At 39.3% G+C, this 27135-nt stretch overlaps 3 protein-coding genes across 4 annotated transcripts in view; all 3 read right to left on the bottom strand.

Moving 5' to 3' along the window:
* LOC124969514 (zinc finger protein 709-like) overlaps positions 1-27135 on the bottom strand; it is a 109941-nt gene that overhangs the window by 14797 nt on the left and 68009 nt on the right. The gene's annotated exons all lie outside the window — the stretch shown is intronic.
* Positions 7724-10309, bottom strand: LOC124969517 (zinc finger protein 844-like). The gene has a single exon (XM_047532490.1). It carries the CDS (start codon positions 9892-9894, stop codon positions 8911-8913), a length of 984 nt encoding a protein of 327 aa, XP_047388446.1. The 5' UTR covers positions 9895-10309; the 3' UTR covers positions 7724-8910.
* LOC124969516 (zinc finger protein 709-like) lies at positions 22491-24580 on the bottom strand. Its single transcript, XM_047532489.1, has one exon. It carries the CDS (start codon positions 24550-24552, stop codon positions 23227-23229), a length of 1326 nt encoding a protein of 441 aa, XP_047388445.1. The 5' UTR covers positions 24553-24580; the 3' UTR covers positions 22491-23226.

Raw genomic sequence — 27135 nt, 5'->3', positions numbered from 1 at the left:
CTGGAGACTGTTCCTTGATAGGCTGACTTTCCTGGTAGTCTACTCTCTGATAGGCTGATGTTCTCAATATAAGTCTGAGACTTGTGGAATAAAGCTCTCCTTTTGGTTCCTTTTTTTTTTTTTTTTTTTTTTTGCGGTGCTGGGGATCGAACCCAGGGCCTTGTGCTTGCAAGGCAAGCACTCTACCGAGTGAGCTATATCCCCAGCCCTCCTTTTGGTTCCTGTGATGAAGAAGAGCTTACGCGTTGTGATTGTCCTCGCGGGCGGTGGGTGATCATAGTTAGTGTGGCTATTTTGTTTACTCTTTCAAAGAACCAACTTTTTGTTTTGTCAATTTTTTGAATTGCTACGTTTGTTTCAATTTCATTGATTTCAGCTCTGATTTTAATTATTTCCTGTCTTCTACTACTTTTGGTGTTGATCTATTCTTCTTTTTCTAGGGCTTCGAGATGTAATATAGGCCATTAGTTGTTGACTTTTTACTCTTTACTTGAATGCACTCCATGCAATGAATTTTCCTCATAGTACTGCTTTCACAGTGTTCCAGAGATTTTGATATGTTGTATCATCATTCTCATTTACCTCTAAAATATTTTTATCTCCTCCCTGATGTTTTCTGTTATGCATGCTTCATTCAATAGCATATTATTTAGTCTCCAGGTGTTAGAGTAATTTCTCTGTTTTATTTTGTCATTGATTTCTCATTTCATTCCATTATGATCTGATAGAACACAAGGTAGTATCTCTATTTTTTTTTGCATTTACTAAGGGCTGATTTGTGGCATTACATCTGGTCTATTTTAGAGAAGGTTCCATGTGCTGCTGAGAAGAAAGTGTATTCGCTCATTGATGGATGGAATATTCTGTATATGTCTGTTAAGTTTAAGTTATTGTGTTATTGAGTTTTATGGCTTGTTTTTGTTCAGAAGATCAATTCAGTGGAGATGGAGGAGTGTTAAAGTCACCCAGAATTATTGTGTTGTGGTCTATTTGATTCATGGAATTGAGAAGGATTTGTTTGATTTACATTTGTTTGATGTACCATTGTTTGAGGCATAAATATTTATGATTTTTATGCCTTCCTGATTTATGGTTCCCTTAAGCAGTATGAAATGTCCTTCTTTATCCCTTCTGACTAACGTTGGCTTGAAGTCCACTTTATCTGAAATAAGGAAAGAAACCCCTGCTTTTTTACTGAGTTCATGTGCATGGCAGGTTTTTTCCCATCCTTTCACCTATAGTCTGGGATGTCCTTATCTGTGAGATGAGTCTCTCGAAGGTAGCATATTGTTGGGTCTTTCTTTTTAGTCCACTCTGCCAGTCTATGTCTTTTTTTTTGGGGGGGGGGCGTTGCTGGGGATCAAACCTAGGGCCTTGTGCTTACAAGGCAAGCACTCTACCAACTGAGTTATCTCCCCAACCCAGTCTATGTCTTTTGATTGATGCGTTCAGTCCATTAATGTTCAGGGTTATTATTGAGATATGATTTGTTTTCCCAGGCTTTGGGCTTATTTTTGGTTTTTAACTTGACTTGGTTTCTCCTTTGGTTGGTTTTTCCTTTAAGATAGTTTTTCCCTTTGCTGACTGACAAAGTTTTTTTTCATTTCCTCCGCATGGAATATTTTTCTGAGAATATTCTGTAGTGCTGGCTTTCTATTTGTAAATTCTTTTAACTTTTGTTTATCATGGAAGAATTTTATTTTGTCTTCAAATCCGAAGGTTAGTTTTGGTGGGTAAAGGATTCGTGGTTGGCAACCATGTTCTTTTGGAACTTGAAATTTGTTGTTCCAGGCCCTTCTAGCTTTGATGGTCTGTGCTGAGAAATCTGCTGATATCTGTATTAGTTTCCCCCATATGTAATCTGATGCTTTTCTCTCGCAGTCTTCAAAATCCTATCTTTATTTTGTATGTGAAGCATTTTCATTATAGTGTGCCTTGGTGTGATCTGTTGTAATTTTGTGCATTTGGTGTTCTGTAGGTCTCTTGTATTTAATTTTCCCTTTCATTAGGTTTGGGAAATTTTCTGATATTATTTCATTGAATACGTTGTTCATTCCTTTGATTCCCCATCCTTCATGTACGTGGGGCCTTATATAAAGAGAAGGGGCTAATTAACTCAGGGGAAAAGGCATAAAAAACGGGCAGGAATTTCTTAATCTTCTGGGTGCAGGGTGGGCTCCCAGAAAAGGTACAGTTATGCATTGCTGACCACCAAAGAGGAAACACCATACTTGCCCAGGGCAACTGGAGAGCTGACAGAGAGGCCAGATTAGTGGCCTGCAAGAAACAGGAAGGAAATGGGGTCCCAGGCTTAAATGTTGTCCAGCTGCCTGACCCTATAAGAGAAAGGAAGCCAAAGTATTCCCAACATGAGAGTAACTGGTTTAAGCCTGAAGAAGGAAGGTGTCTCTTGGGTGGAGGGTGGAGGTTTTCTGATGGCTGCATAGCCATCCCTGAGACTCCAGCCCCTGCTTCATCACAGACTTCTACAGGGACACCCATCGGTTCAAAGGCACTTGAGACTGTTCTGAGCCAGCATTTCTATGTCCCCCAGCTCACAAGCATCTCCTGGGTGATCTGTGAGCAATGTGATTTGTGCCTGCAACAATCCTTGCCAGGGGCCCAGGCTTCCACCAGGAATCCAAACTATAGGAGGAGCACTTTCTGAAGACCTGGACGTAGACTCCACTGAACTCTCACGCTCAGGGCCTACAAATATCTTTTGGTTTTTCTGTGTTCTGACCCTGGCTGTGTTGGAGCCTTTCCAGCCCACACTGAGAGGGCTAAGGAGGTGGCCCAGACGCTCCTCTAGAAAACTGTTCCCAGATTCGGTATCCCAAAAACTACTGGCTCACACAATGGGCCAGCTTTCGTGGCAGAGGTGACACAATTACTGGTCAAGAGTTTAAATATCACATGGAAATTACATACTGCCCTCAGGCAACAGACTTCTGGTAAAGTTGAAAGGAGGAGTAGGACTTTAAAGGATCAATTGGGTAAAGTATGTCAGGAGACACCCCTACTTTGGAATGAACTCCTCCCTATTGCATTGTAAGAATTAGATCCATTCCCACTAAGGGGACTGGATTATTTCCTTGTGAGATAATGTATGGGAGGCCTCCCTCACTTATCAGGGGATTGCAGGGAGACTTAAGAGAAATAGGAGAATTAATACTGAGGCAACAGCTTCAGGCTTTAGAAAAACTTTACATGTTCTCACCCAATGGGTTAGAAAACGTTGCCAGTAAGTTTGACCACAGACCCACACGCCTTCAAGACTGGAAATGCAGTCTGGGACAAAGAATGGAATATTCAGCCCCTGAAACCTCTTTGCAAGGGTCCATTCACTGTTATTTTATTCACCCCACTGCAGTAAAAGTGGCAGAGATATGTTCCTAGATTCACTACACCTGGCTCAAGCCTGCAGCTGTGGATGGGGCATGCCCTCCAGAGCCTGCTGCACCCCTGAAGCTGACCAATCTGGAGAAAGGAAGTGTCAGAAAAGGACATCAGCCCTGCTCTAGTCACTCCAAGGGCTCATGAGCCTGCACAGCCCTAAGCTTGAGGAAGAAGCTACAGCCCTACTTCAGTCACCTGGGGGCCTGGTGGAAGATAAACTTACCACCAGGACAAATGAACTCTTTCAGGCTCTCAAGACAGTTCTTATGCTGTAATGCATTGCCATCTCTTTCTTACAGTCACTTACATAGTTCTCTATTTGGGTTTTGCAACTGGTTTGATAATGGGTAGCTCTTAATGACTGGAATCTTGGTAACAAAATTTCCTTTATACATTTTTATTTTGCTTATATAGATTTTCTAGTGTTTCTCTGGGGTTATTAGTTTGACTTTGTTAACGTGCAATATTTAACATATGCTCACCAAAATGTTCGTATATCATTTAGTCTGGTCTACTTTGATAATCTTAGGGGGCTCTGCTGTACTCCTGACCCAACAGTGGAAATCATGTGAACCATGTGTCAAATTGATCTATTATATCTAACAGGTGATAGAAAACATATATTTGGGACCTGTCCCACCAGAGAGATTCTATAGGTGGATAACTGTCTCTGGAAAGAAAAAAGAGGCTACAGGGCTTGGATCAAACCCAACGTAAGGGGGCTACAACTTCCCCAGGGAATTTAAACCCTACCAAAGGAATTTGCTATTGGTATTGCTGACAGGGAGACCCTCAGTCTCTGACATGGGAAAATTTTATATAAAGTATCTCAAGATCAATTGCACCAAGCCCCACTACAAACCCTAGCCCTGCTGCCAAACTATATGACAGATTAAGCCCAAATCTGAACCATTCTTCTTTGGGAACAAAAATCATCTCTTTTTGGACCTAGCAGAAAGAATTGCTCAAAACCATGGAGTTAAGAACAGTTGGGTCTGCAGAGGAGCCCTCATGAGTGAAGAATGGACCTGCACTGGAATAAGTCTAGATGCTTATTCCCTACTACTATGGAATAAGACCAATGTGGAACCAAAAACTGAAGGGCCCCAAGGCTGGGGGTCCTCACTTCAGAAGTATTTGGCAGAATGTATTGGAAGATTTGGACCCTACCACACCAAAGTGTCCCTGAAACCCCATGTCATAGGATATTGTTTTGGAATTCCACCTGGTGGCCAAAGATACCTACTTGGTTTGGGGCAGATAACCCAGGCTGGCTGGGCATTTATTGTCTAATATACAGAGAGTCCACTAAGAAGAGTTCTTTTTAACTGTACCTGTCCAGACACTAACCAAATCAGGTCTTTTCAGGGCATTCGTGTGATCCATAAATTCTGGAGAAATCCAGCTCCTTCTAACTGGAAAGTACGTGATGAACTATTTTGGATCTGTGGGCAAAAGGCATATACCCACCTCCCTACAAATTGGAGGGGAACATGTGCTATTGGTACTATTAAACCTGGATTTTTCCTACTGCCCAATGCAACTGGAAAAGACCTCGGGATTCCCTTGTATGAGGATGTAGGGCCAAGGAAAAAGAGGTCCTTTGGGAAAGGACTTGATCTGGGAGGTCAACAATCTTGGGGGGAAGATGACTGGCCACCCCAGAGGATTATTGCCACGTGTGGTCCTGCTACCTGGGCACAAGATGGCAGTTGGAGCTACAGAACTCCTATTTACTGCTAAACAGGATTATTCACTTACAAAATGTACTAGAAGTTATTACTAATTAGACTGTCACAGCCTTTAACCTCCTAGTCACACAACACACCCAAATGTGAGCAGCTAGGTATCAAAATCGCTTGGCATTTGATTGCCTCCTGGCTGAGGAAGGGGGAGTATGTGGAAAGTGCAACAACTCAGACTGGTGCATCCAAATAGATGAGAATGGACAGGCAGTTAAAGACAAAGCCAGCAACATAGGGAAACTAGCTCATGTGCCAGTTCAAAGCTGGCAGGGCATTAAAGCTTGGGAGCCAAGCTCACTATTTGGAGGATACTTTGCAACTCTTGGTAGATTTAAGAGCTTCATTGGTACAGTGGGTATTCTGCTGCTCACCTGTTTATTGCCCATCAGTTTGGCTCCCAGTGCATTAAAACTATTAGGTCTACAATGCAAGCAGCTGTTGAAAGGACAACAGCAAAGCTTTCGGCATTATATGAGGCTTTAAGCCCAGAAGATGACAATGATGCTCTTTAATTTAAAAGATTAAATTATGGGGCACATCATTGAGGGGCGGAGTGGTAGCAGCACCTCCTTCTCCACCAAAAATCTTAATTAAGTTTCTCCAGAGACCCCACCATAACCATTCTTAGACTATCAGCAAGAAGTTTTGCAAGAGTTCAATTGTGGTTATGCTTCCTATTTCCTGTTCCTCTGTCTTGCAATAACTAAATTTGGCCACAGGCTTCATGATGTTGCTTCTGCTTTTGTGGTAGTGTGTAAAAATCTCTGAATAAGAATTTAAAAAATTAGAGAGGAGGCACTCTGTGAACTAAAATTTTTAAAAGCCTACTTATATGTAGACTTCTGCAAATTGTGAGCCTGAGGCCCCCCTCCCCTGCATACTGGGTACAAAGATCTAACATTTTCTGGACTCAGGGTTCAGAAGGAAGAATTGATTTGGGTGAAAGCCCCACTCTGGACCGGCTGCAGACAATAAACCTGCTTCCTGCTGATTCCTCAGTGTCCAGACTCGTCTGTCCTTCATCAACATGCCTCAAAATAAATGACCTGTTTAAAATGGTCTTATACACTGTCAGGTGCTCTGTTCATGCCTGCAATCCCTGCAGCTCCAGAGGTTGAGGCAGGAAGATCTCAAGTTCAAAGCCAGCCCAGCAACTTAGCAAGGCTCTGAGTTACTTAGCAAGACCCTGCCACTACCGAAAATATAAAAAGAGCTGTGAATGTGCTCAGTGGTTAAGCACCCCTGGGCTCAATTCCCATTACCTGTCTCCCCTTGGAAAAAGTAGTGGCTTATTCTGGTAGACTTTAACACTATCTAATACCTGAGAAGTTAAAAAAAAATTATTTTGGAAGTCAATAGTTATAGATTCATTCTCTCCCTGATTTCTATAAAATATTTCTAATTCATCTTCAAGAACTAGATGCCTTTGTGAAGGATATGGAGAATAAATCCAAGGACATTTTCCATAAGCTTTTGTCATTTCAAATCCCAGGCCTCAGCCAGAGTAAAGGGACTCAAAAGGGACTCCCACCTGCCTGGCAACTGACCAACAACCCTCATGGGTCAGCTGAACCCAATACAATAAGCCAGAGGATATTCTCTGTCCACATTCCTGGTCCACTCTAATGAATCCACTGACCCCAATACAATGAAAGCCCAAAACTAACATCGTGTCCCACCCTAAACGAAGCCTCTATAACCCAGACCCTTGCTTCGGCCCACTACCATTTTGTTCCCAAAATGAGCCATGCCAGGCGTTGGACTGATGAACTCTGCCACAAATACTGAGATAAGAAAAGCTTGGTGACCCGAGGTTTGCTTCCCATTCCCGCCTGTGTCATGTGTGCATCATTTGTGCTAAAAATGTGACTGAGGAAGGTCAGGTAAACTGGAATGTGAGACAAAGTACCACGTAAATCCATTTCAGGAAAAAAGGCACTTTATTGCCTGTTTTGTTTTCTTCCAGTCCTAAACCCTTCTCCGGCATTAGTCAAATGTCTCTAAGTTGTTCTGGGGGGGAAGGTGAAAAAATAACAGAATGAATCAAACAACAACAACAACAAAAAAATAAGTTGTTCTGAGTGGTACAGGCCTAAAATCCCAGTTTCCTGGGAGGATAAGGCAGGAGGATTGCAAATTACACATTACACTGGGCAACTCAGAAAGTTTATCAAAATAAAATAAACAGGACTGTGGATTTGCTCAGTACTTAGAAAATGTGAGGCCCTGGGTTCAGGGTCAGAAACTGCAAACAAATGAGAAAAGTCTCTTTGAATCATAAACTAGTGTATAGGGCTGACACAAGAATCTGAGTTTGCCTGGACTTGAGATCTAAGAAATGTTGCACAGATGAGAGCTGTAATTATTCAACATGGAAGTGTAACTTCAGTTTAGTATTCAACAAAATTGCTATCCCACGGAAAAAGAATTTCATTCCTCTCAGAAGTATATCTCTACTACAAAAAAGAGGATTCCATCATAATACTACCAATGTTTCCGAGAAAAAGCTGATATATGTTAATCTGTAATTAATTTAAAACGTTTAAGAAACTCTAAACCATGCACTGAAATCTGATTTAAAGAAAATATACATTTATTGCTATATCATGGGCATTTACAAATATGTAAAAATGAATTTCACCATTTTGCATAATTATGATGTACCAAAAGTACAGAAAACATCCCATCAAACTGAAATATATAAAATCCATGAAAAGAAACATACCCACGTATACATATACATTTCTCTGTATGTATACATAAATAGAAAGGGATGCATACCCCATTGGGTGAGGCCATGAAGAAATTTGCAGTAATGTCCAAAACCTAATTCTTCAGTGGTCCACTACCAAAAATTACTTAAAAACTACACAGAAATTAAACCTAATGTCATATTAGAAATACACATTAATTTGCTTTGGTTCCAACATGCTTCAAAATGTTAGAAGGCTTACTACCTGGTTTGATTAAAAATATGCTACCTATCAAAGTCACATAGTCCAGCCTAGAGAAAACTCCCAGAAGTGTGTCACTTCAATCTTTATTTCCAGAACACAAATCAGAAATACACCGTGCAGAGATCTACTTGAAAAATGAACTAGTGGTGCACGCAATAGAAGTTTGGGAAATCTCCTCCAGGGAACACAATTTCTCCAGTCTTCTAACCAAATTATTTTGCACCAAGCTCTTCACAGATAGCAATTTCCAGTATAGGATTCTGCTACATGAGGAATTTTAAAGGCCTCTGAAACTATGTTACAACTGACACCCCTCTTCTAGAATTTTTCTCAGTCACAGGGTTTTAATCCAGAGTGATTTCCTACATATGAACCAAATAAACAACACAGCACATCTCTTCTATTACGGGTTTCAATCCAGACTGGAAGGATGATACTCCACATGGGTACACTGAAGCAACACGGCAACAAGTATACCCATGTCCTTTGCAACAATACAAGTTAATGCACCTGCTTGCTCATGTGTGCTAGCCAATTCATGCAATAATAAAGAATTCCGATTTTCTGTATTCAGGGTTTCTGTTCGGTATGTTCTTCCATGCCGTGGAAAGAATCTGAGAAGAAAGGGCTTCTCACATTGCTCACACTTATGGAGTTTCTCACTTGTGAGTTCCTTGCTGTTTGAGAAGGTAACTAGATGGAGTGAAGGCTTCGCTGCTTTCTTTACACACACACAGGGTTCCTCTCCAGCGTGCATTCCTTCCTGTATTCTAAGGGTGGACGAATGACTGGAGGCTTGCACACACTGCTCACATGCATGTTTTCATGTCACTGTGAATTCTTTTATGTCTGAGGAGACTGGGATCACTATAGGCTTTTCCCCATTGCTTACATACATAGGGGTTTTCTGTAGTGCTGAGTTTTTTCATGTTTTCTGATTGAATCGGAATGACGGAAAGCTTTCCCACATTGTTTACATGTATAGGGTTTCTCTTCACTGTGAATTCGTTCATGTTTTTTAAGGTTGGTGGGGGAATTAAAGGCTTTTCCACATTGCTTACACACATAGGGTTTTTCTCCACTATGAATTCTTTCATGTCTTTTAATGTCACTAGAAGAACTAAAGCCTTTTCCACATTGCATACATATATAGGGTTTCTCTCCACTGTGAATTCGTTCATGTCTTCTAGTGGAGCTGGAAGAATGAAAGGCTTTTCCACCTGTCTTAAACACATAGGGTTTCTCCCCACTATGAATTTGTTCATGTATTCTAATTTCACTAGAAGAATTAAAGCCTTTTCCACATTGCTTACATACTCAGGGTTTTTTCCCACTGTGAATTTGTTCATGCATTGGAAGGCAACTGGGAAAACAAAAGGCTTTCCCACATTGTTTGCACTTATAAGGTTTCTCTCCACTGTGGATTTGTTCATGGATTTTAATTTAAGTGGAAGATCTAAAGGCTTTTCCACATTGCTTACATACATAAGGTTTCTCTCCAGTGTGAGTTCGTTCATGTTTGGGAAAGAAACTGAGAAAAAGGAAGGCTTTCCCACAATGCTTACACACATGGGTTTTCTTCCAACTATGAATTCGTTCATGTTCAGAAGGTAACTGAGAATAGGAAAGGCTTTCCCACATTGCTTACATGCATAGGGATTATTTCCAATGTGAACTTGTTCATGCTTTTGAAGGTCTCTGGAAAAAGGAAAGTCTTTTCCACATTGCTTACATACATAGGGTTTTTCTCCACTGTGAATTCGTTCATGTCTTCTAAGGGAGGAAGAATGCATAAAGCTTTGTCCACAGTGCTTACATACATAGGGTTTTCTCCAGTGTGAATACGTTCATGCTGTTGAAGGGAACTGGGAAAAAAAAAGGCTTTCTCACAATGCTTGCATTTATAAGGTTTCTCTCCACTGTGAATTTGTTCATGGATTCTAATGTAGCTGGAAAACCTAAAGCCTTTTCCACATTGCTTACATACATGGGGTTTGTGTCCACTGTGAATTCGTTCATGTGTTTTCATGTATCTAGATGTACTAAAGCCTTTTCCACATTGTTTACACACATGGAGATTCTCTGCTGTGTGAGTTCTTTCATGCTTCTGCAAACATTGGTGATAATGGAAGGCTTTCCCATGTTCCTTATGTTCATGTGGCTTCTCTCCATGTTTCTGATACTCATGTGCTTTGTGTCCAGTGTGAGCTGCTAGGGAATGGCTAGGAATGAATCAGCAATGACGACTTCTCCACACACATGATGTTCACTTGGTTTTACTCCAGAAGAACTTGTCTTGTTCATAATAAGATCTATGATGTGCCTGAGGATTTCTCCAAATTGACTATCTTCTTTCTGTTCAAAGAGTCTCTCTACTACTTGCTTTCTGCAAAAATGTAAAGTAAATTACTAAGGATTTATTTATTAATGATTTACCACAGGTTTTGGTTAATGCTATGTAACCTTTACTAAGGAGCTACAGGCCAGTTGTTTTAAAGTGTTTTTTCCCTGTTTTTTTACTGAGGCAGTGTCTCAGTATGTTGCTCAAAACTAAAGTGCTAAGGCTGAACAACCAACTGTGATCCTCCTGCCTCAGCCTCCCAAGTTGCTAGGATTTCAGGGTGCACCACCACCCAAGTTGGGCTTCTTCATACTCCCTCCATATAAGTATTTGCTAACCCTGAAGATATTTATCACATTTAATGACAACTGAGTACTACTTATGTGAAAGGCATGGAACAAAATTCATACTGGCTTTTGTGATATTTGCATATGCATAGCAAGATGTGTTCAAAATGAGTCCCACTTGAAAGCAATTTCATACATTTCTAATAATTTGTATATGGAACACAGTGTGTGTATAATAAACAATCAGAAAGGGTCACTTGTCATATCATGTTAGTGCTCCAAATGGTGCCCATTCTGGATCATCTTGAATTTTGAACTTTCCAATTAGAGATGCTCAACCTGTATGCTATGTCAGAAAACTGAGATTAAATCATTTTGAACCTTGCCGGGTATCAATGACTTCTTTTATAATTTGTTATAAGTTACTCCAAGATTTGTGAGGGCATTGTCTTCTCTTGTGAGTCAATTACCTTAGATTTCCCCCTGGAATTGTAGCAATCAGCGATATCCTGATTTTTCCATTGTTTTCCTAGAATGCAGACCCAGAAAAAGCATTAAGACTTAATTTGACAGTACATAAAAACTATCAGAGACATGCAGATCTGTTGTATAATGTCACCATGCTGGTACAGTTACACAAAGTGGGCTTTCCATATTCCAGATCAAGAAACAGCACTGATCAGCAAGTAACAACAGTTCTCTGATTGACTAAGTGAGGAAAGTGGGTCACCCTTACCTATAGTGGTCAGGGTCCAGATGGTTTCCTGCATCACGTCTCTGAAGAGCTTCTTCTGGGAAGAATCCAGCAAAGCCCATTCCTACAGAGTGAAGTTCACAGCCACATCCTCAAAGGTCACTGACTCCTAAAACATCCCATAGGTATTGCCAGGAGGAAATGAGACACACGGCACTGGAGCAGGAACACTGGCCATGGTGCTGGGTCATTCCGATTGTCTTTGTACACTGGCCTCTAGCACATCTCACAACAAATCCAACTATGTACTGCACTCAATAACAGCAGCTGTCCTGAGACGGTACATTCTTAGAAATGCTTGAGAACAAACTTTGATCTTTGGTGGTATCTGGGAATCTGGTTGGGCTGGACCTCACCAGGTTAAATGCAAGGACGGAATTGGGGTTCCCGTGTAGGTTATCTCAACAAAATCCAGTCTGTTTTAAGTCCTGTTGGTCCTGTACATGTTTTCAATATTCTGACGTGCTCAATAGAGGTTGCCTACCTCACCAGCCTCCCAAATAAACTCTGGGGGATGAATCTCTACTGAGGGGTCTGTTAGGTAATATTTAAAACTTGTCAATTGGGCATGATGGAACACACCTATCATCCCAGTGACTTGGGAGGCTGAGGTAGAAGGTTGACAAATTCAAGGTCACCCTCACCAACTTAGGAAATTGTGCCTCAAAATAAAAGGTAAAAAAAGGTTTGGGGATGTAGTTCAGTGGTACAGAAGCCCTGGGTTAAATCTTCTTACCTAATAAATACACAAACAAACAAACAAAAACCTCGTGACAACTTATCATTTACAGAATTCAGCACACCTTTTATGACTCCACTAGAGATGACACTACCAGCTTGCACTTGCTTTCTTATGGAGAAACCAGATTTTAATACTGAATAAGATTTATAAAGTATAAGTCAACACGCTAATAGAAAAATATCATTAGCTTATTTGGAGTTGTCAAAGAAAAATAAAATAAGGGAAAGGATGGCACAGGTTCTTAAAGTTCACTGTCACCAACATGTTGCTTCACACACAGATCAGTAACATTGTGAAATGCCAACAGAAGAGTTTTCCCCGGGGTGGGGGGAGGAACCAGTGTATCAAGTCTTCTAGCGTAACAAATGTCTAACAATGTTTAAACACATTGGAACAAGACAGTGATCCCTAGACTAATATACACAAAACCTTTTGAAGTCACAGTATTCAGAACACTAGTTCACTAACTGAAAGATTAACAAGTCATGGGAAAGAAAAGAGCATTCAGTAGGCTCACATGTGAACAGAAAATTGATTCATGACACAGTGGGAATTGCACAACAGTGGCAGACATCCCTCCCCTGCAAGGATGAAATTTGAACTACACATTGAAATCAGAATGACAATACTGCACAACTTTTCGCAAGTCACAGTCAAATGCCTTTTGCACACAGGAATGCAGTTTTCTGATTAGAAAAAGAACAATCCTTAAAAAATTCACATAGTATTTGAAATCTATGGAAAGAGGGCAGTAAAGAGAAACCACAAAGTAGAAGAAAATTTCTGCAACATATACAATACAAAAGGGTAAGTGTGTGCGGTGGCCCATGGCTGTAATTCCAGCTACTCAGGATGCTGAAGCTGGAGGATTGCAAGCTTCAGGACAGGCTGAGTGACTTAGGGATATTCTATCTCAAAACAAAAAATGATGAGGACTAGGGATGTTGTTTAGGAGTAGAGCAGTTGCCTAGCATGTGCAAGACCCTGGGATCAATTCCCACTACAACTCCCACATAAAAATGTTCAGATGCAGAGTAAAAATGATTGAGTATGTGAATGAAAAGTACACCAAAGCACACTTATCTCAAGATAAAACACTCTATATTTACAAGATCCATGTCCTTGTTTGGGTAAAAAGCCAAACGAAATGTAAGTGTTGAAGATCACAGCAAACAATCAAAGGTCTATACCTGAAGTGAGGATAACCTGATGTACTCTACTGACATTTACTAGAGTTTGAAGTTTGCCAAAACCTACAACCCAGGGATTGAAAGCAATTTCAACACTCTTTAATATTCCTGCCCAAACTCTGAAAAGGAGAATCTGATTTTCACAGCTACCATTATAGCTATTCAAATATCTACTTATCAATACCAACAACAATAAAAAGAGGGAAATAGAGCTTATGGATGGAAAAAGAAATGAACTGAGAGAAAACATTCCTGAGAAACCTCAGGTTTTGAACTTAGTAGACACAGACTTTCAGGCAACCCTCTTAACTATGCTCAGAGTGGTAGAGGCAACCATGGAGAAAGAACTCAAGGTCACCAGGATGATGATGTCAGAATGACATGATATCAATAGAAACTTAGGTGTTATCAAAAGGCTTATACAGAAATTTCACAGGTTCAAAGCACAACTTCTGTAAAACCATCACTATAGGGGTTCCATGGCATACCAGAGCAAGGAGGACAAAGAATCAACTAAAATGAAGACAAATTACTGAAGGACAAGAATGAAGAATAACATTGAGAGAATGTCACCAATACATCTGCTGTCCATGTCTTTTAGAAAGAACTTCTCTAGAGTGAAGTGAAAAGATACGACAGTGTTCACATAAGGAGTGTTAGTAAAGAATTACATGCAAGAGTACAGTAAAAACTTTCTTTATTCCTTTCTGCATCAAGAGATGTTTATTCAAACTGATAATATCAACAATCTATCTGGTGGTTACACCTAATGGCTAGGTAAAATGAATGACAGCAAATGTATACGGCATGGGAAAGAGACCTGAAAACAAACTAAGACACAAGCACTGTTTGTAAAACAGTACATTGTTGTTTGAAAGTACACTATGATTAGTTGTAAACACATATGTGGGGGGTTCAGGGATTGAACTCAGGACATTTTACCACTGAGCTACACTTTCAGCCCTTTTCATTTTTTTACTTTGAGTCAGGGTCCTGCTAAGTTGCTGAAGCTGGCCTCAAACTTGCAGTCCTCCTGCTTTGGCCTTGCAAGCTGCTAGGAAAACAGGCAAGCACCACTGCACCTAGCGCAGTTGTAAATAGACTGATAATTCTGTGAAATTACTAAATATTTAGAAACATTTTATTGTTTAATTTAATTAATAAGTCAAATTTTTAATTGATATCCTTGTGCAAGAGAGAAAATGGAATCATGTCAATAGTCCAATTAAGATGATAATGCTGAAAAACATGGTAAACCTAAACAAAACCCCAGAACTAAACAAATACAGAATGCTTACCAATATGGTATTTTTAATCCAAATATATCAACAGCCACATGGAACATGAGTGATCTGTATGCAGCAATTAAAGGAGAGACTGGCAAATAGATTAGAATCACACCTAACCTCGTGTTCTCTGTAAGAAAATAACATGTAATGACACGCAGTGGGGAGTCAAAAGTGCACCTGGCTAGGAGAATTGAGTTCACAGAACCCTTTATATAACAGGGTGACTATAGTTCAGACCATTGTATCATAGCCCAAAAATAATTGTGGCATCATATTTAAAGTGTTCCCACCATAGAAAAGATATGTATGTGAAGGAATCTATCTGATAATTAGCTCAATTTAGTCATTTGACAGGGTACACATGCTTAAAAGTCACATAGGTGTATGTTAATTAATTAGTTAATTAATTTTTTGGTGTTGCTGGAGATTGAAACCAGGAGCCATGACTGAGTCGTACTGAGTTACAACCCCACCATGTACCCAGCCATTTTAAAATTTTATTTGAGAAAGGTGCTCACTAAGTTACCTAGGTTGATCTTGAACTTGATATCTTCCTGCCTAAGCCTCCCAGGCAGATGGACATACAGGTATGCTGAAAACATCATGTTTGAACTTACAGTTATCATTCCAGCATCAATCCAAAAACACTTGTAGAAGCTATACTGAGACTAAACAACTGTATCTCCAACAAAATAATAAAGGGTTTAAATAATGATGAAGCAGTTGATTCTCAAAGAACACATGGAAATCCTTAATACACACTCCTCTAGTCAGAGCAACAAACCACATTAAGCAGAAACATGGAAGTGAAAAGAAAATCACACATTCATAGTTATAAACTGAGATTTCAACATGTCTCTAACAGTAAATGATAGGGCAAGGAAGCAGAATATCTGTAAAGATATAGCTGAAATCAACACCATCATATATGAAATGGAGACATTTGACACTGTAGAAAAAGAATTACAGAGTGCATATTCTATCATTTGACTTCCTTTTCTTTACTTTTTCTTTTTTTTTTTGCAGGCAAGGAGATTGAATACAAGGTTTTGCAACTGCTAGGTAAAGATCTCTACCACTGAGCTATATCCCAAGCTTGAGTGCACATTCCTCTAAGATCACGTACAATATTCACCAACACAGACCATGTTCAGAGCTAAGTGACATACCCTAACAAATCTAAAGAAACAGAAATCATACATGGTTGCCCTCAGATCATACTGGAATGAAATGAGAAATCCACAGAAGAAAAAAAGCTGCAAAATCTCCAAGGAACTGCACACTATACTTTTGAATGACACATACATCAAAGGAAACAACTCCAAAGAAATTTAAGTAATTCACAATAAGTGAAAATGAACAAGGGGACTGGGGAGATAGCTCAGCTGGTAGAGTGTTTGCCTTACAAGCACAAGGCCCTGAGTTCGATCCCCAGTACCAGAAAAAAATATCCAAATGAAAATGAACAAATATCTTAATATCACCTATGGGATACAAAAAAAAAGCAGCGCATGAGGAGAAATTTAAAACAACAAATGCACATATTAGAAAAGAAGAAAGACCTCAACTCAAGAGTCTAATGTTCCATATCAGATAACCATGCAAACAAGAGCAAGGTATTCTTTAAAAAAGCACAGCAAAATAACTAGAGAGGATATCAATAAAATTACAATCTGGAAATGAAAATAGGAAATCAGCAAAATCAAATAATTTTTTTATAGGACCATCAAAATTTATTACCCCTATTTAGCTTACTAAAACAAAAGAGAATACACAAATTCATAACCTCTATAATGAAAAACATGTCACACTAATCCCACGGACATTAAATGGAACTCCCAAGGATAATAAGAACTATTTTATGCCCATAAATTGAATAATTTGCAAGAAATTAACCAATTCCTAGAACAAAACAATATACAGGATTCACAAGGAAAGATAAACAAATGATGACAATATGTGATATACAGTAATACATGACTATGGGACTATATGTATATGATAGTATACCTGACGATATAATATATATGACAATATGTATTTATAATTTGAAACAAGCTGGGCACAGTGGCAAATGCCTGTAATTCCCAACATGGGAGAGTGAGGCAAGAGGATCACAAATTCAAGGCCAGCCTGGGCAACTTAACAAGACCCTACCTCAAAATAAAAAACAAAAAGCTGGGATGTAGTTTATTGGTAGAGCACCACTGGGTTCTATCCTCATTACCAGGAAAAAAACAAAATCAAAACCATAACAAATGACAAAAACAAGAACGATCTGCCCTACATGACATCACTGGTTTATTCTAACATCTAATGAAAATATGACAAACACCATCCACACTCTCTTCCAAGCAATAGAGGAAGAACTACTTAATAACTGATGATATCAGGCTCATAGTGCCAAGATAAAAACAAGATATGGAACAAGAAACAAAAAGAATCCCTTAGCCAGGCCTGGGAGGACACCAGGCTGCTGTAATCCCTGCAGCTCAGGATATTGAGAAGGTAGAATCCCAAGTGCAAAGTGAGCCTAAGCAATTTAGGGAGGCCCTAAGCAACTTAGCAAGACTCTATCTCAAAATTAAATATAAAAAAGGGCTGGGGATATGGCTTAGTGGTTCAGCACCCCTGGTACCAAATCCCTGGTACCAAAAACTAAACAAGTCTTACAAAGAAAGATTTAAAATCGCAACAAAATGTTGAGGGCCGTCTTGGACAAGATGGCGCCTGGCAATGAGCCAAAGGGCACTGGGAACCAAAATAAGGAAGTACCCATAAAGGTTGCTTGCCTACTAGTTCCTTGGAGACTTATGACGTGTTGACGCCAGGCTCAAGGATTGGCTATCTAATATCATGCCGTGCGTGGACAGCTCGTGATTCATATAGTGCTATGCTGACATTCCTCTGCATGCTCTCCTGTGTGAGAGAAAGCTTTGCTATAATTGGCTGATAAGCTAGGAGCCTGGGGGAGGAGAGAGGGAGAGAGAAGAAGAAGGGAGATAGTGGCAGAACAAAGGAGGCAGAGAAACAGGGAGGACGCAATAAATCTGGTCAACTAAAGATCGGCGATGTCTCCTTTCTCCGTGCCGGTTCCGCTGGACGGAACAACAAAAAATGGCAAATTATATCTATCCATGTATAACAAATTATATCCAAATTATATCTATCCATCTATCCATGTATAACAGAATGATACAACAAAACCAAGTGGAAATGACTTCATGTAAGAATGTAACGTAGACTGAATTCTTACAAAATCACTTAATGTAATTCACCATCTCCAAAAGCTAAACGAAAGTTCCTCAGATCAAATCAACAGGTGCACAGAAAACAAAGGGAAGCATGAATAATAATAGGCATTGAGACTGAGAAGGAACAATTAAAAATATCTTGTTCACATATGCCATTATTACCTACTCAGAAAATCCAAAGAACCAATGAAAGTTCCTGTACTTACTATGGGATTGCAGAAAGGCTAGACGAAACATGCAAGGTTAATATGCAAAACAAATCCATCATTTTGGTATAAAAAATTCAACTTCAAATGAAAAATGCTACTAATATGTCACAAGAAGACAAATGATTTCACAAAACCTGAATATACAAGAAAAATGCTCAATGCCAAGAGGTTATTAATAAAAGCAAGATATAACCATACATAGATGGTGTTTATTGCAAGATGGAGAAAAACAGATCGGATCATTCCAAGTGCTGGCAACCCCCAATAGACACATCAGCTGCCAGCTGTGGTGGTGCACGCCTATGATCCCAGAGGCTTGGGCGTCTGAGACAGTGCAGAGACACACTCAGCAACTTAGCAAGGTCTTAAGCAACTCAGTGAGACCCTGTCTCTCAATTAAATTTAAGAAAGGCTATGGGTGTGGCTCAATGGTTCAGTGTCCCTGAATTAAGTCCCAGTTCACAAGGCAAAACAAAAAGAATCCATGAAGTCAGAAGACAAATTCATGCAGTATTATAATGTCTTAATAAACTGAAATGTACCCAACATCTACACACCAGAAAAACTTTTCAAATTGTTTTTATTTAATTTATATGTATATTTTTAGTTGTAAATAGACCTTTATTTTATTCATTTATTTATATGACGTGCTGAAAATCAAATCCAGTGCCTCATACAAGGTAGGCAAGTACTCTTCCTATGAGCTACAATTCCAATCCTCTTTCACCATTCTTTCAAAAAAAAAATTGAATATAGTAGCACTTGGAAACAAAATCAAGAATACTGCCAACAGCACAGAAATGACTTGAAGCAACCCAAGTTCCACAGTGGAATGAGTGAATGCACTGGTTCAGCTCAGCCTTACCTGCCATCATAAATGCAAATGATGGAGGCAAGGACTTACATATTAACTCATTCAAAATTTCAATGAGCCAAAACCAAGTTTTGGAGTAAACATGTGGTTACATCATAAAGGATGTTCAAAAAATCCACCCTGCACTCACCCCTGCCTGCACAACTTGATGAGATCAGTGAAACACAAAAGAATTGACCACAGCCTATTTATTCACTTGTGTGATGGTTCCATGGATGTTGATAATCTTATTGAAACTGACTCTGAAACAATTATTTTTTTCAAGAATCCTTTTTGCTTCTTCAGACCATAGTTCTGTCCCCTGAGGTCCAACCAGCAAAGCCCAATTTTAAACTCAAATCATGGAAGAACATTCCTAAATGCTCAACTAAACTGGAATTCTAAATAAACAACATTCTATGAAGGAAATAAAAAGGAAGCAGTTCAGGGAAGCAGCCTGCTTCACCCGCAGTTCCCAAGGGAATCCACACTCACAACCTTAAACCCACCCCTAAGCTTAGGGACCACCCTCACAGTGCAGATGCAGCACAGGTGGCTCACTCCCACAAGTGAGTGACAAGCCACAATAGTGAATTCTGGGACCTCCACACACCCTACTTGACCCTCATTCCAATGTGGAAAGGCTCACTGCTCCACAGGCTCAATTCTAACCAGTGACCACTCACTTATCTCCAGTCAGATGCGGCTGTGGACCCGTGGAACCTTTCTGACATCACATGTGTGGTGTTTGCTGAACACCAACCTACTCTCCAACACCAGCTGGCTGTCCTACCATTCAAGTCTGACACAGAGGGAGCAGGATTCCAAGGTCGGAGCTCGGTCCGGAGACACTGTCCTCACTGCAGGTGCCAGACCAAAAGTTCTGAGTGTGCTCTCTGTTAACCGGTCCTCATTCTAAAGTCATCTATTGGTGACACCCTCACTTATATCATCACAATAAATTCACAGACTACATGAAACAGGCTCACCATCCAGAGTCAACAAAACTCCTTTTACACAAAAAATCCTAAGTAAATCCTCTGTGCCAGAATCTGGGACAAAGATTAAAAAGAAAAAGCAAAACTTGCATTATACACTGAAAAAAAGTCTCAAATTCATAAACCCTTCACTCCAGGAGGCAGAAACCAAAGGTGTCTTTTCTTTAGTCTACCATTCTCCAACTTTTTTAGGTATAAAATTGCATTCTGACTGGATCAGTTCCCTGGAGGCTAAGGAAAACAGAAGATGCTGAATTTTACCCAAGACTGTAATTCTGTAATTAGGGATGGTTTCAAAAACCTCACCTCATGACACATTCTGCAGATACATCCCAGGCAAAGAAACACAGGTCTTATTGTACTAAGATGACGTATAAGAGGGGGAGCCCTTGTTTTATGATACTGAGGATTGAACCCAGGGACACTCAACCACTGAGTCACATCCCAGCTCCTTTTTTATATTTTATTTACACGCAGGGTCTCGCTCAGTTGTGAGGTCCTTGCTTAGGTGCTGAGGCTGGCTTTCAACATGTGATCCTCCTGACTCGGCCTCCCTAGCCACTGGTATTACAGGTGACTGCCACTGCACCCTGCCTCCTTCCCTTTTTTGAATCAACATGGCCAGACGCACAACGTTCAAATTCCCACTTTTCTTTTTTTCTTCCTCTGATGCTGGGGATAGAACCCAAGTGATCTACCACTGAACAACATCTCCAGTCTAAATTCCATTTTCTTTTAAATCTCAATTTTCTTCATTTAGAATGATGTTGGCTGTGGGCTTAGCATAGACAGCCATTACAATGTTGAGGTATGTTCCTATTATCCCTAGTTTTTCTAGTGTTTTGAGTATGAAGGGGTGTTGTATTTTATCAAATGCTTTTTCTGCATCTATTGAAATAATCATGTGATTTTTATCTTTAAGTCTGTTGATGTGGTAAATTACACTTAAATTTTTGCATATATGTTCATTAGGGGTATCGGTCTGAAGTTTTCTTTCCTTGATATGTCTCTGTCTGGTTTTGGTGTCAGGGTGATATTAGCTTCATAGAATGAGTTTGGAAGGATTCCCTCCTCTTCTGTTCCATGGAATGCTTTCAGGAGTATTGGAGTGAGTTCTTCTTTGAAGGTCTTGTAGAACTTGGCTGAGAATCTATCTGGTCCTGGACTTTCTTGGTTGATAGACTTTTGATGACTTCTATTTCATTGCTTGAAATTGATCTATTTAAATTGGGTATGTCCTCCAGATTCAGTCTGGGTGGATCACATGTCTCTAGAAACCTGCTGATGCCTTTGAGATTTTCTATTTTGTTGGAGTACAGATTTTGAAGGTAGTTTCTAATTATGTTTTGTATTTCAATAGTGTCTGTTGTGGTATTCCCTTTTTCATCACAAATTTTAGTAATTTGAGTTTTCTCACTCCCCTTCCTTAGAGTGGCTAAGGGTTTATCAATTTATTTTTTCAAAGAGCCAACTTTTGTTTTGTCCATTTTTTGTATTCTTTTGTTTTAATTTCATTGATTTAAGCTCTGATTTTAATAATTTCCTGTCTTCTATTACTTTTGGTGTTGACCTTCTTTTTCTAGGGCTTTGAGATGTAATGTTAGGCCATTTAATTATTGTCTTTTTCTTCTTTTATCGAAGGCACTCTATGCAATGAATTTTCCTGTTAGTACTGCTTGCATAGTGTCCCAGAAATTTTGATATGTTGTATCATTGTTCTCATTTACCTCTAAGAATTCTTTTTATCTCCCCTCTGTTTTCCATGCATCATTCAATCCTGTACTATTTAGTCTCCAGGTGTTGGAGTAGTTTGTTTTTTATTTTATTGTTGATTTCTAATTTCATTCCATTATAATCTGATAGAATGCAAGGTAGTATGTATATCTTTTTGTATTTGCTAAGAGTAGTTTTGTGGCATAACGTACAGCCTATTTTAGAGAAGAATCCATGTACTGCTGAGAAGTAAGTGTATTTGCTCCCTGATGGATGGAATATTCTATATGTCTGTTAAGTCTAAATTATTGATTGTTATTGAGTTCTATGGTTTCTTTTTTCAATTTTTGTTTGGAAGATCTGTCCAATGATGACAGTGGTGAGTTAGTCACCTAGTATTATTGTGTTTTGGTCTATTTGATTCTGGGAATTGAGAAGGACATGTTTCAACATACATGGAGGCACTATTGTTTGGGGCATAAATATTTATGACTGTTATGTCTTGCTGATTTATCCTTCTCTTAAGTAGTATGAAATGTCCTTCTTTATTACTTCTAACTTTAGCTTGCAGTCTGCTTTATCTGAAATGAGGATGAAAACTCCAGCTTTTTTTTACTGAGTCTGTGTACCTGGTATGTTTTTTTTTTTTTTTTCCCCCAATCTTTCACCTTTAGTCTGTGGGCATCTTTTTCTATGAGATGAGTCTCGTAAAGGCAGCATATTGTTGCGTCTTTCTTTTTAATCCAATCTGCCAGTCTATGTCTTTCGATTGATGAGTTTAGGCCATTAATATTCAGGGTTATTATTGAGATATGACTTGTATTCCTAGTCATTTTGACTTATTTTTGGTTTTTAACTTGACTTGGTTTCTCCTTTGGTTGGCTACTTCTTTAGGGTTTTCATTTATAGATTTTTCTTGTCACTGTGAATTCGTTCATGTTTTTTAAGGTACCTGGAAGAACTAAAGGCTTTTCCACATTGCTTACACACATAAGGTTTCTCTCCACTATGAATCTGTTCATGTGTTTTAAGTGTCACTAGAAGAACTAAAGCCTTTTCCACATTGCTTGCACACATAGGCTTTCTTCCCACTGTGAATTTGTTCATGCATTTCAAGGCAATTGGGAAAATCAAAGGTTCTCCCACATTGTTTGCACTTAGAAGGTTTCTCTCCACTGTGGATTCATTCATGGATTTTAATGTAACTGGAAGAACTAAAGGCTTTTCTACATTGCTTACGTACATAGGGTTTCTCGGTCATGTCACTTCTTTCATGTCTTTGAAGGGACCTGAGTAGAGGAAAGTCTTTCCCATATTGTTTGCACTTAAAAGGTTTCTCTCTACTGTGAATTTGTTCATGTGTTTTCATATGCCTAGCAGATCTAAAGCCTTTTCCACAATGTTTACATACATAGGGCTTCTCTCCAGTGTGTATTATTTCATGTCTTTGAAGGTATCTGAAGAAATGAAAAGCTTTCCCACATTGTTTACATGTTTAGGGTTTCTCTCCACTATGATTTCGTTCATGGATTTTAATGTAATAGGAAGAACTAAAGGCTTTTCCACATTGTTTACATGTATAGGGTTTCTCTCCACTGTGAATCTGTTCATGTGTTTTCATGTGACTAGCAGAACTAAAGCCTTTTCCACACTGCTTACATACATAGGGCTTCTCTCCAGTGTGTATTATTTCATGTCTTTGAAGGTATCTGAAGAAATGAAAAGCTTTCCCACATTGTTTACATGTATAGGGTTTCTCTCCACTATGAATTCGTTCATGGATTTTAATGTAATAGGAAGAACTAAAGGCTTTTCCACATTGTTTACATGTATAGGGTTTCTCTCCACTGTGAATCTGTTCATGTGTTTTCAGGTGACTAGAAGAACTAAAGCCTTTTCCACACTGCTTACATACATAGGGCTTCTCTCCAGTGTGCATTATTTCATGTCTTTGAAGGTATCTGAAGAAATGAAAAGCTTTCCCACATTGTTTACATGTATAGGGTTTCTCTCCACTATGAATTTGTTCATGGATTTTAATGTAATAGGAAGAACGAAAGGCTTTTCCACATTGCTTACATACATAGGGCTTTTCACCAGTGTGAGTCTTTTCATGTTTTCTGATTGCATCCGAATGACTGAAAGATTTGCCACATTGTATACATGTGTAAGGTTTCACTTCACTGTGAATTCCTTCATGCTTTCTAAGGTACCCATAGGAACTAAAGGCTTTTTGACATTGAGTACACACATAAGGTTTAACTCCACTATGAATTTGTTCATGTATTTTAATGTAGCTGGAAGAACTAAAGCCTTTCCCACACTGCTTACATACACACGGTTTCTTTTGACTATGAATTTTTTCATGCATTTGAAGGGAACTGAGAAAAGGAAAGGCTTTCCCACATTGTTTACATTTATATGGTTTCTCTTCACTGTGAATTTGTTCATGTTTTTGATGGGAACTCAGAAAATGAAAGGCTTTCCCACACTGTTTGCATTTATAAGGTTTCTCTCCACGGTGAATTCGTTCATGCTTTTTAATGTAACTGGAAGAACTAAAGCCTTTTCCACAATGCTTACACACATGTTGTTTATCTCCTGTGTGATTTCTTTCATGCGTTTGAAGAGATCTGAAACAACAAAAAGCTTTTCCACAGTGCTTACACACACTGGATTTCTCTGCTGTGTGAGTTTTTTCATGCTTCTGAAAATGTAGGCAATAATGGAAGTCTTTCCCATGTTCCTTATGTTCATATGGCTTCTTTCTGTGTTCCTGATACTCATGTCCTTTGTGTCCAGTGTGAGCTGTCAGGGGCATGGTTAGGGGTGAATCAGCAATGAGGACTTCTCCATATACATGTTGCTCACTTGGTTTTACTCCAGAAGAACTTCTCTTATGTATAAGAGAATCTATGATGTGGTTGAAGAGTTTTCCACATTGACTATCTTTCTGTTCACAGAGTCTCTCTACCTCTTGAATTCTGCAAAGAATGTAAAGCACAAAACTAAGAATTTGTTTATTAGTAATTTACCAGAAGAAGTGATTTCATGTTGTGTCAGCTGTACTACTGAGCTACATTCCACAGGAAGTTGCTCAGGACCTCGCTAAAGTGCTAAGGTGGGCCTCACACATGTGATCCTCCTGCCTCAGACTCCCATATTGCTGGAATTACAGGTATGAATCACTGCCCCACTCATGTTTCTAAATACTCCTTCCAAGTTAAGTATTCAGTTTACCTTAAAGATTTTTATCACGTTTAATTGCAATTGAGCACTACTTATGTGAAATGCACAGGACAAAATTCAGATTGGATTTTGTCATATTTGAATATACATAGTAAGATATCTTCAAAATGGGGGCCACTTGAAGGCAACTTCTTACATTTTGAATAATTTGTGCAGGGAACACAGTTTGTATATAATAAAATATCAGAAAATGTCACTAGTGGCATCATGTTAGTGCTCCAGGTGGTACCCAAACTGGAACACTTTGGGTTTTGAACTTCCCAATTATGGATGCTCAACCTGTATGCATTGTTGTAAGAAAACTGAGATTAAGTCCATTTGAACCGGTATCATTTCCTACCTTTCATAATTTCTTCTAAGTCACTGCAAGATTTGTGGGGGATAATTACCTCAGATATCCTCTGGAATTGCAGTGATCATTAAAGATGTCCTGATTTTTCCATTGTTTTCCTGAATGCAGAAAAAGGATTATGATTTACTTCAACATTACATAAAAACTATCAGAGACATGCAGATCTGTTGTATAATGCCACCATGCCAGTATAGTTACCACAATGTGGGCTTTCCATATTCCAGATCATGGAACAGCACTGATCAGCAGGTAACAACAGTTCTCTGATTGACTAGGTGAGGAAAGTGGGTCACCCTTACCTATAGTGGTCAGGTTCCAGATGGTTTCCTGCATCACGTCTCTGAAGAGCTTCTTCTGGGAAGGATCCAGCAAAGCCCACTCCTCCAGGGTGAAGTTCACAGCCACATCCTCAAAGGTCACTGACTCCTAAAACATCCCATAGGAATCGCCAGGAGGAAATGAGACACACGGCACTGGAGACCTGGACTCACTGTGTGAGAGTTTCACATGACACTAGGTCCTCCCAATACTCCATCACCTGGTTGTCACACTCTCACTCTCCAGCCATGCTCACATCCTCTCACATGGCAATTCTGAAGCTGGACTTCACCTACTTGGTAGAGTAACAGGGAGAGCAGGAACACTCGCCGTGGTGCTGGGTCACTCCGATTCTCTTTGTACACTGGTCTCTAAAGCTTCTCACAACAAATCCAACTATGTACTGCACTCAATAACAGCAGCTGTCCTGAGACAGCATATTCTTAGAAATGCTTGAGAACAAACTTTGATCTTTGGTGGTATCTGGGAATTGTGGTTGGGATGGTCATCACCAGCTTAACTGCAAGGAGGGAATTTGGGTTCCCAAGCAGTTTGTCCCAATAAAATGCGGCCTGTTTAACTCCTGTTGGTCCTGTACATGTTTTCAATATTCTGACAAGCTCATCAGAGGTTCCCTAATTCATTGGCCCCCCGAAAATACACTCTGGGTGATCAATCTCTTTGGAACAGGTCTCTTAGATGAGATTTAGAACCCTTTTTTACAACTCCTTATTTAGGGAATTCAGTACATCCTTTGTGATTGCACTAAGGGACAACCACTGGAAGCCTGTACCTAAATTCCTGTGCATCAACCTGAATAAAATAGTAAATAAGACTCATGAAGGATAATTCAATAATAGGTAATCATTAACGTTTTTGTTGGAGAATGTCAAAGCACAAAAAAAGAAGGGGAAAACTGGCACTTGTTCTTAGAAAGATTTCAGTGTCACCACAAGTGTCACTTCCCACATGGACCTATAATATTACAAAATGTCAATAACAAGTCCTTTTCCTAAGAAAACAAAAAACTTTCATGCCTGATGCAGTGACACAAGCCTAGAATCCAAGCAACTCAGACTCAGTGAGACGCTATCTCAAAATAATAAAAAAAAAGTAAATTAAATGAATTTTTTAAAAAGGCAGGAATGTCACTCAGTGATTTACCGCCTGTAGCATCATTCCCTGAAAAACACACATGCGCGCACACACACGCACACACACACACACACACAAAGGGGGAAAAAGAGAAAAAAAAACTAGTTTATCAAATCCCCCAGGCATAATAAATATCTAAGAATATTTAAACTCATTGGAAGAAGAAAGAGATCATTTGACTACTATACTTAACACATTTTGAAACCAATAGTGTTTTTGGAAGAATACACTATACAGAAAGATTAAAAAACAGACCATGGAAAAGAAAAGAGCACTCAGTGAACCCACATGTGATCAGAAAACTGATTCATGACACAGCAGGCATTGTAC

This window comes from Sciurus carolinensis, chromosome 17 (assembly GCF_902686445.1).
Source record: "Sciurus carolinensis chromosome 17, mSciCar1.2, whole genome shotgun sequence".
Classification (NCBI taxonomy): domain Eukaryota; kingdom Metazoa; phylum Chordata; class Mammalia; order Rodentia; family Sciuridae; genus Sciurus; species Sciurus carolinensis.
Note: the sequence above shows the minus strand (reverse complement) of the source record. Positions and strands in the feature narration are given on the sequence as shown.

Excerpts from the sequence above, each read along its gene's own strand:
- LOC124969517 (XM_047532490.1), bottom strand. The coding sequence starts at position 9,894 with ATGCATTCTTCCTCCCTTAGAAGACATGAACGAATTCACAGTGGAGAA.
- LOC124969516 (XM_047532489.1), bottom strand. The coding sequence starts at position 24,552 with ATGCCCCTGACAGCTCACACTGGACACAAAGGACATGAGTATCAGGAA.